General features: G+C 29.9%; 1 protein-coding gene across 1 annotated transcript; it reads right to left on the reverse strand.

The window, feature by feature from the left end:
- Positions 1-342: 342 nt before the first annotated feature.
- Positions 343-843, reverse strand: LOC119613852 (the record flags this gene model as incomplete). Its single annotated transcript, XM_037969918.1, has 2 exons — positions 742-843; positions 343-660 (listed from the first exon to the last, which is right to left on the reverse strand). Coding segments are annotated over exons 1-2 (420 nt in total), but the record flags the coding sequence as incomplete, so codon positions are not given.
- Between the last annotated feature and the right edge of the window lie 9,610 nt (positions 844-10,453).

A 10,453-nucleotide genomic window follows, 5' to 3' on the forward strand; every position in this document is an offset into this window, starting at 1 on the left:
GTAGATATGAAGAAGATAATGACAATGAGTTTTATTATTTAGGCTCATAAAACCGATTTTACTGAGCGCACATAATTTCTTCATTATATTTTAACAATCGTCAGAGAATTTCTATTACGCCTCTTGGAATCGACAATCTTGCCGAATGAATTAAAAGTCAAATATTTACGTTTATTCACATAAAAATCACAATAAGTAGAAAATTCCAATTCGGGTACATAGGGCGGTATGTAATAATCATTTATGGTAAAATTTCTAATAAAATAATACACATTCTGAAAGTTAACAAAAAAGCCACTTGTATTTTAATATTCGGAATTTTATCCTATTACTATGTCTTACCTTTTTCAAAGGACATTCGAGTGGTAAATTACTGGTGCGTAATATTTCCAGGGAAATCATTTTCAAGAGAAAATGTTTATGTGCCGCACTCAAAGCTTCACAAATATCTATATTCATATTCAAATAAGTTTCGTATAGAGTTGGGCCACGTTTTATTTTCACCTGGAAATTAGCCATTATATTGTGGAGATCACGTTTGAATTTAAATCCTGTATTCATGGTTAAAAATCCTTTGGAATTTTTTACCAAAGTACAATTGTAATCCGTTACGATTTCAACATGTGGTTGGGGACACTCTAAATGTGTATAGATGGCGTACTGTTTTAATTATTATTTTTTTAATTAAAATAATAACATTCGTAATGCATTATTAAAATAATGTTATTAATTATATTTTACCTTTTTAGCGGTTAATAGCGGTAAACAAATTAAGCAAATTAAGAAATTTATATAATTTGTCATTTTAAGCGCTGTTGTTTCTTCTTCTAAATGTGACTTCATTATGAAAATTTGCTATAAATTTGTTTAAATTAATTTGAATAATTAAACATTTTATCAAAATGTTTATAATTTCATTTTAATTATGAAACAAAAACTCTAGCAAAAACTTTGGTAAAGACATTTAATTGTAACCACTTATCTATTAACATAGGTAACTAACTAATTGGTAATAACTTGTACTTACCCCAGAACTTACTTTTCAATGACTACTACATACCGTCTGCATGACTTAGAAGGAGTCTAGTAATGACTTATAAACAACTATATACATACGCAAGTACTTTCTCTTTTGCCTTAATATTTTGATTTTTAATACTTTTGAATGAAAGTTTTTGCTGGGAAACAATAAAATTATTGTATTAGTATATGTCATGTAATGGTTAGAAAATATTTAGCTGAAATAAATAAAAGCCAGCTTTTGAATCCAACATCGGAAAAATGTATACTGGAATAAAAATTTAAATTGTCTTCATGACAAAACCTATGGAAATTTGTAAAATGACCACAACATTCTATCCAACGAAGTAATATTTAAAGTTTAATAATATAAAATACTTAATCTATTTTTAATTGTCTATTATAACGATTTGTTTGGAGTTATATTATTACATTAACCCTTGATTCAGCATGTCACGTAAATGTTTCAGTTTAGATAATAGTAAAGTAGGTATTTTTCTATAGAAAAAGTAGCTCTGTTACAGACAACTTTTCTATAGAAAAAGTTGCCCTGTTACAGACAACTTTTCTATGAAAAAAGTTGCTCTGTTACAGACAACCTTTCTATAGAAAAAGTTGCTGTGTTACAGAGCAAAAGTTGGTCTGTTACAGACAACTTTTCTATAGAAAAAGTTGCTCTCTTACAGACAACTTTTTTATAGAAAAAGATGCTCTGTTACAGACAACTTTTCTATAGAAAAAGTCGCTGTGTTGCAGACAACTTTTCTATAGAAAAAAATCGCTGTGTTACAGACAACTTTTCTATAGAAAAAGTCGCTGTGTTGCAGACAACTTTTCTATAGAAAAAGACGCTGTGTTACAGACAACTTTTCTATAGAAAAAGTCGCTGTGTTACAGACAACTTTTCCATAGAAAAAGTCGCAGTGTTACAGACAACTTTTCTATAGAAAAAGTCGCTGTGTTACAGACAACTTTTCTATAGAAAAAGACGCTGTGTTACATACAACTTTTTATAGAAAAAGTCGCTGTGTTACAGACAACTTTTCTATAGAAAAAGTGCTTTGTTACAGACAACTTTTCTATAGAAAAAGTTGCTTTGTTACAGACAACTTTTCTATAGAAAAAAGTTGCTCTGTTACAGACAACAAAAGTTGCTCTGTTACTGACAACTTTTCTATAGAAAAAGTTGCTCTGTTACGGACAACTTTTCTATAAAAAAAGTTTCTCTGTTACAGACAACTTTTCTATATAAAAAGTTTCTCTGTTACAGACAACTTTTCTATAGAAAAAATTTCGCTGTTACAGACAACTTTTCTATAGAAAAAGTTGCTGTGTTATAGACAACTTTTCCATAGAAAAAGTTGCTGTGTTATAGACAACTTTTCCATAGAAAAAGTTGCTGTGTTATAGACAACTTTTCTATAAAAAAGATTGCTGTGTTATAGACAACTTTCTATAAAAAAGGTTGCTGTGTACAAGAAAAAGTTGCTAGGTTACAAACAACTTTTCTATAAAAGAATAGTTGCTCTATTACAGACAACTTTTCTATAGAAAAAAGTTATTCTGTTCCCTTAACTGACCTAAATAATTAAATACCAATATAACAGCTTCCGGTAATAAATAAAGAAATACACACAAAATAAATTAAAAATTTTTGAAATGAAAAGTATGTTGTTTAAACGTATTAAGCTACTGTTATGTAAAAAATAAATAAGGAAACAATAACAATTGATGTTCTACTCAAAAATTATAATCAACTCGCTGCTAATCATTGTTATTAAAACTATTCATATATTTTTTTGTTTTTAAGTTTATATCGTATGGTTCAAGTACACTTTGTTTTTAATTTAACATCCATAATCATTGAACATAAACTTAATGATCAGACTACGTGTATTAAATATTGAAAAGTAAGTAACTTTTTGCTCAAACACATTTTTGAACATACTCGCAAAGTACGTTTACTTGCTAACAACTTGAAAAATATTGAGGTAGTCCTTTGTCCAGTTAGCTTAGGCAGCCAGCCAGTTAGGCCGCCTGCCTTCCTGGCTGCTGTCTGTCTGTCTGTCTCTTTGACGGACTAATTATTGGGCCATATATTTTTATTTAAGGGTCATGTTATTGCATGTTTAAATAATTATAGGTTTCTGTGGATGACACCAATGGGCAATTTGGTTGTGTTTTACTTTTAGTTCCATTAAGAAAAACTGTAGTTGGGTACGAGCTAAAAAGCAGCAATTTTTTTTGTTTTTATAAATTTTTTAATAATATGTTGTTTAAACAAGTGAGAGTTAATTATATTCGGTTATAATGTATTTTAAAAGTACTGCACTAAAATATGTTTGAAAGAAAAAAGTGATCGGCCTTAGGTAGGGTCTTTGGGCTTAAAAGTAGGGGCATTAAAATAACAATAGTACAGAAATGTAACTTTATAAAACCTTTAAAAAAGGCTGCTAATAAACAAATTTAACTTGTTTTTTTTTTTTTTTTATTTGACAAGTCTTTTTTGGAACTTATGAAATTATGTATGTTTACATTAATTTTTCAACACTGTTAACTTACAAGAAAAATTCTTCTTCAATTTTACAAAAATTTCACAAATTTGTAAAAGAAACTTTATCCGACCAGAAAAAGTAAAAGTTTTTCCCAAAAACATATCGTGTTATATAAATATTTAAAATTTTGAATTAAACAAAAATTTTAAATTGATTAAAAAGTAAAACACAAAAACATGTTGTAATTTTCCCTGTTTTTAATATAAAGTTTTTTTTAGAAAAAAAAAAGAAAACAGACTCCCAAGTTGAGTGTCATGTTAATTGTTTATAAGGAGAAAACAAACTTGGTTGGTTGTTTCGGTATAATTGCTACTTGGAGACATAATTTTTTGCCTCATCTTCTTGTTTAAGTTGTGCCAACATTTTGTTAAGGACATATAACATTTATATTGCGAATGTGTTGTTTGGTGACCAAACATATTCACTCCCCTTTTTTTTTTTTGGTTGAAGGCGAATAAATGTTTATTTAGAGCTCATTTCTTTCAGATTTCTTTACTATATAGTATAAGCATCATCCATCCATTCATGTAAACTCCATTCTTTCCATTTATTTTCTGTTTATTATATTCGTTTTTTCTTGTTTTTTTTCGGAAAATAAATTTAACAACTGTTTTTTTTTTTCTTATTACAAGTACTTGTACTTTAGTTGAATACTTACATACTTTGAGTGTATATTTCTCATGCCAGGCATAATGTTCCTTCTATTAAAAATTTTTTATATTTTCACAGCTTTTTTTGTTCTATAGGTTTAAATAAATAGATGAGGGAGGATTGAACAGAGCAGCATTTTCTATAGAAAAGTAGTCTGAAATAGTGTAATTTTTCTATAGAAAATTTGTCTGAAACAGGGCAACTTTTTCTATAGAAAAGTTGTCTGTAACAGAGCAACTTTTTCTATAGAAAAGTTATCTGAAACAGAGCAACTTTTTCTATAGAAAAGTTGCCTGAAACAGAGCAACTTTTTCTATAGAAAAGTTGCCTGAAACAGGACGAATTTTTCTATAAAAAAGTTGTCAGAAACAGGGCAACTTTTGGTATACAAAAGTTGTCTGAAAAAGGGCAACATTTTCTATAGAAAAGTTGTCTGTAACAGAGCAACTTTTTCTATAGAAAAGTAGTCTGAAACAAAGTATCGTTTTCTGTGGGAAAATAGTCTCAAAAAGGGGAAAGTTTTCTATAGAAATGTTATCTGAAACAGGGCAACTTTTTTTATAGAAAAGTTTTCTGTAACAGAGTTACTTTCTATAGAAAAGATGTCTGAAAAAGAGCAACTTTTTCTGTAAAAAAGTTGTCTGAAACAGAGCAACTTTTTCTATAGAAAAGTTTTCTGAAACATAGAAACTTTGTCTATAGAAACGTTGTCTGTAACACAGCAACTTTTTTTATAGAAAAGTTGTCTCTAATACAGCAGCTTTTTCTATAGAAAAGTTGTCTGTAACACAACAACCTTTTCTATAGGAAAGTTGTCTGTAACACAACAACCTTTTCTATAGAAAAGTTGTCTGTAACACGGCAAACTTTTCTATAGAAAATTTGTCTGTAACACAGCTACCTTTTCTATAGAAAAGTTGTCTGTAACACAGCTACCTTTTCTATAGAAAATTTGTCTGTAACACAGCTACCTTTTCTATAGAAAAGTTGTCTGTAACACAGCTACCATTTCTATAGAAAAGTTGTGTGTAACACAGCTACCTTTTCTATAGAAAAGTTGTCTGTAACACACCTACCTTTTCTATAGAAAAGTTGTCTGTAACACAGCTACCTTTTCTATAGAAAAGTTGTCTGTAACACAGCTACCTTTTCTATAGAAAAGTTGTCTGTAACACAGCAACCTTTTCTATAGAAAAGTTGTCTGTAACACAGCAACCTTTTCTATAGAAAAGTTGTCTGTAACACAGCAACCTTTTCTATAGAAAAGTTGTCTGTAACACAGCAACTTTTTCTATAGAAAAGTTGTCTGTAACACAGCAACTTTTTCTAGAGAAAAGTTGTCTGTAACACAGCAACTTTTTCTAGAGAAAAGTTGTCTGTAACACAGCAACTTTTCTAGAGAAAAGTTGTCTGTAACACAGCAACCTTTTCTATAAAAAAGTTGTCTGTAACACAGCAACCCTTTTCTATAGAAAATTTGTCTGTAACACAGCAACCTTTTCTATAGAAAATTTGTCTGTAACACAGCAACCTTTTCTATAGAAAAGTTGTCTGTAACACAGCAACCTTTTCTATAGAAAATTTGTCTGTAACACAGCAACCTTTTCTATAGAAAAGTTGTCTGTAACACAGCAACTCTTTCTATAGAAAAATTGTCTGTAAACGAGCAACATGTTCTATAGAAAAGTTGTCTGTAACAAAGAATCTTTTTCTACAGTAATGTTGTCTGTAACAGAACAGCTTTTTCTATAGAAAAGTTGTTGTAACAGAGCAGATTTTTCTATAGAAAAGTTGTCTGTACAGAGCAACTTTTCTATTAAAATGTTGTTTGTAACAGAGTAAGTTTTTCTTGTATTTAATGTTCTTAAGTTCATTATAACTTCAGCCTCGTAATTACTAAGATCCATAGAGTTTTATTTTATTTATTTTTTTTTTTTTGTTCACTGTTACAATTGTCATCTACACTCATTGTGTTGGCACTCTGTCATCAACAAGATTTTTAAGCAAAAAAAAAAAAAAAAAAAAAAAAAAACAGCAGAAAAATAAATAAACAGGACACTTCTTGTACTTAATTGTATGTAGTACAAGTACTGTACACCTTGTGCAGCTCCATGGGATGCACTTCGTATCTGAAGGTATGTGGTCTGTAGTAAATTAAAAATGTTTCAGTTTCTTTTTTTTTTTTTTTGTTTTGTTTGTTGTACAACGTTGAACTGTTGTTGTTTCATAATTTGAAGATAATTTTTCAAGTAGCAAAAATGTATAATAACAATAAATAATAAAAAAAAGAAACAAAAATAAACATTAAGCGAAAAAATCCAGCAATCTTTGTCATTACCAGGGGATGAATAAATGATAGACTGAATTACTTACAGGTTTAATTCAACCATAAAATATTATTGTAATCTTATTTAATATTTTTTTTTTAACATGCCGACCACTATTGTAATTTTATTGGTGGCAAGTGGTGTTAGAGAAATGAATATTAATTTGAATTTAATAAGAAAAACTATTTCACTTAAATAGTGGATTGTAATAGATTAATGAAACAAACCTAAAGCATTTGCCAAAAATATTGAACATTTTCCAATTAGATTTTGTATCAAATCACTTGTTTTGTTTTCAAATAGTAGACTCAACTTAAAATTTCTTGATTGGAAAATGAAAAAAAGAAAAACAATTAAAATTTGTGGCCAATACAACAACTACTCCTCAACCTCAACAAATCCACCAAGTCGACAAAAAAGGAATCTTAATGTGCCATTAAATATTTATCACGCCACTGTTTAATGCACCCATACCCTGTCACCGTGGCTCCTAGCACAATTTGAACGAGGGTTTAGTGATGCTGTCACAAAAGAATATAAAAATTATTTAAAGGAATAATAATTTAAAAATAAATGTATATATTCCAACAACTACTACTATAAGGGACAGCAAACACAAAATTATGCGTAAAGGACACTAAACATTCAGTAGTAAAGGCAACAGACACACAAGAGGACAATCTAATATATTTTCATCAACCAAGCGCATAAAAATTATTATAATTTATAATAATAAAATATGAAAATAAGAAAAAGAAAAAAAAATTCAACATTTCACTAAAAAACGAACAACTGAAAATAAACGTAGCGTAAACGTAGAAAATACACATTTTGCACATTTGAAAATAATGTAGACAACAGACTTAAGCAAATCGAAAAAATCTTACCGGAAAACGAAAGACGGAGAAGATCTTCTACTCAAACATATAAGATGGATATTTTTTTTGGAAATAGCTTAAGAGTGTTAGAAACACAAGCCATACGCATTAACTAGAAGGACAATGCTACAGTTATACATACATACATATGTATGGTTGTAGGTATGTACACCCACTTTAATAACGAAATTGTCTTGTTTTGCTTGAATAAATACACGTTTTATTTGTCTGAGTGTATCAGAGATATTAGACTGTTTCCCCAAACTTATTAGAGGTAGCCATAATACACTCCACAGTCTACTTCTATTAAAGCTCTAGTTCAGTTCTAGTTCAGTGTTAGTTCAGTTCTAGTTCAGTGTTAGTTCAGTTCTAGTTCAGTTCTAGTTTAGTTCTAGCTTAGTTCTAGTTCAGTTCTAGTTCAGTTCTAGTACAGTTCTAGTTCAGTTTCTAGTTCAGTTCTAGTTCAGTTCTAGTTCAGTTCTAGTTCAGTTCTAGTTCAGTTCTAGTTCAGTTCTAGTTCAGTTCTAGTTCAGTTCTAGTTCAGTTCTAGTTCAGTTCTAGTTCAGTTCTAGTTCAGTTCTAGTTCAGTTCTAGTTCAGTTCTAGTTCAGTTCTAGTTCAGTTCTAGTTCAGTTCTAGTTCAGTTCTAGTTCAGTTCTAGTTCAATTCTAGTTCAATTCTAGTTCAGTTCAAGTTCAGTTCTAGTTCAGTTCTAGTTCAGTTCTAGTTAGTTCTAGTTCAGTTCTAGTTCAGTTCTAGTTCAGTTCTAGTTCAGTTCTAGTTCAGTTCTAGTTCAGTTCTAGTTCAGTTCTAGTTCAGTTCTAGTTCAGTTCTACTAGTTCAGTTCTAGTTCAGTTCTAGTTCAGTTCTAGTTCAGTTCTAGTTCAGTTCTAGTTCAGTTCTAGTTCAGTTCTAGTTCAGTTCTAGTTCAGTTCTAGTTCAGTTCTAGTTCAGTTCTAGTTCAGTTCTAGTTCAGTTCTAGTTCATTTCAGTTCAGTTCTAGTTCAGTTCTAGTTCTAGTTCAGTTCTAGTTCAGTTCTAGTTCAGTTCTAGTTCAGTTCTAGTTCAGTTCTAGTTCAGTTCTAGTTCAGTTCTAGTTCAGTTCTAGTTCAGTTCTAGTTCAGTTCTAGTTCTAGTTCAGTTCTAGTTCAGTTCTAGTTCAGTTCTAGTTCAGTTCTAGTTCAGTTCTAGTTCAGTTCTAGTTCAGTTCTAGTTCAGTTCTAGTTCAGTTCTAGTTCAGTTCTAGTTCAGTTCTAGTTCAGTTCTAGTTCAGTTCTAGTTCAGTTCTAGTTCAGTTCTAGTTCAGTTCTAGTTCAGTTCTAGTTCATTCTAGTTCAGTTCTAGTTCAGTTCTAGTTCAGTTCTAGTTCAGTTCTAGTTCAGTTCTAGTTCAGTTCTAGTTCAGTTCTAGTTCAGTTCTAGTTCAGTTCTAGTTCAGTTCTAGTTCAGTTCTAGTTCAGTTCTAGTTCAGTTCTAGTTCAGTTCTAGTTCAGTTCTAGTTCAGTTCTAGTTCAGTTCTAGTTCAGTTCTAGTTCAGTTCTAGTTCAGTTCTAGTTCAGTTCCAGTTCAGTTCTAGTTCTAGTTCTGTTCTAGTTCTGTTCTAGTTATGTTCTAGTTCTGTTCTATTATACATACGTATTGATACAATTTACTACTCATTTGCAGTAAACACAACGACCACTGTCCTATATCCCCCCGTTTTACTCGCATTAAAAAAAATAAAGCAATTTATAAGAACTGTAGCATCATTGCCCTTGTTCAGTACAAGAAATGTACGAATGTTATTCTGTCTATATGGAAATCTTTGAAAAATGCTGATGAGGCACACGTCATTTCCAACTGAGCTTACTTAACATTTTATGCCGATTTTACAAAAAAAAATTACGCAGCAACAACCACAATAGCAACAATAACAACGGTAGGAATGTATGTGTTTACTTACTTTAAAAAAAGTCCAGAGACAATGTATTTATGCCCCAAAACGTAACGTCTGATCAAAGGACAATACGTAGAGAGCAAACAGTAAAATGTATAAAATGTTTAAATTGTACATTTTAAGCTGCTACTTTATTATTTTGGGAATGTAAACGAGACTTTGTTTAATAATTTTATTTTGCTTTTTTTTATTAATAGTTGTTATAAAATATGTATTTTTCTTATTTTATTGAGGGGTTTTTGTTTGCTGCCAGCCGCTTGTCTCTGGAAAAAGTGGTTGATTTCATTTTATTTGTTGATTAAAGACAATACAAGGATTTGTTTTAAGTTGGTAATTTTGTGTGAATATTTTAGTTTTCATGCTGCTGATTGAGACAGGAAAATATTTGTTAATGACATTTCTTAATGATTGTTTTGAAAAATTTAAATTTGTTTAAAAAAAGGCATACGAATTTAACAAACACTATTTTCAATATAAAATTTTTTTAAATAGTTAAAACCAAAGTCTCGTCTATAATCAAGACTTTTATGTCATCTATAGCTGTACCTATAGTCTCGTATATACTTATGTTCGTATATAGTCAAGACTATAGTTTATAGTCTCATCTATAGTTAAGATATAGACGAATTAGTCGCATCTAAGCAAACTTAAATTATCCCTTAAAAGTAGCAACCATTTTGTCACGTTTTCATAACAGTGTAAAATTTTTATAGGAATTCAGTTATAGGAAAAATAATAAATTTTGCGCCATTATTATATTTTCATTACTCGAGCAAAAATGTTTATATCAAAATACTTACATTAAAAATTCCACATGTGTTTAATTTTATATTCTTTGCGTTTATTAATTTCAATATTTCGTTTATAACATGGCTGGCTGACAGTCTTAACAACCATGTTGATTGTTGTTTTCATTTTTGCTGTTGGTTTTTCATACTCTACTCTATAATGTAGGTTTAAAAACTCCCATATATGAATGGAAGAATTCGCGCATGTGGTGGATTTTAACGCCCTAAACTTGCATGCATCTGAATTCTTTTTTTCCCCGGCATTCAGTTGTCTTGTCTTCATATGTGTTGTTATAAATA

This window comes from Lucilia sericata, unplaced genomic scaffold, assembly GCF_015586225.1.
Source record: "Lucilia sericata isolate MDLA Ls3-8-SP2 unplaced genomic scaffold, ASM1558622v1 Contig002376F_arrow, whole genome shotgun sequence".
In the NCBI taxonomy this organism is placed as follows: Eukaryota; Metazoa; Arthropoda; class Insecta; order Diptera; family Calliphoridae; genus Lucilia; species Lucilia sericata.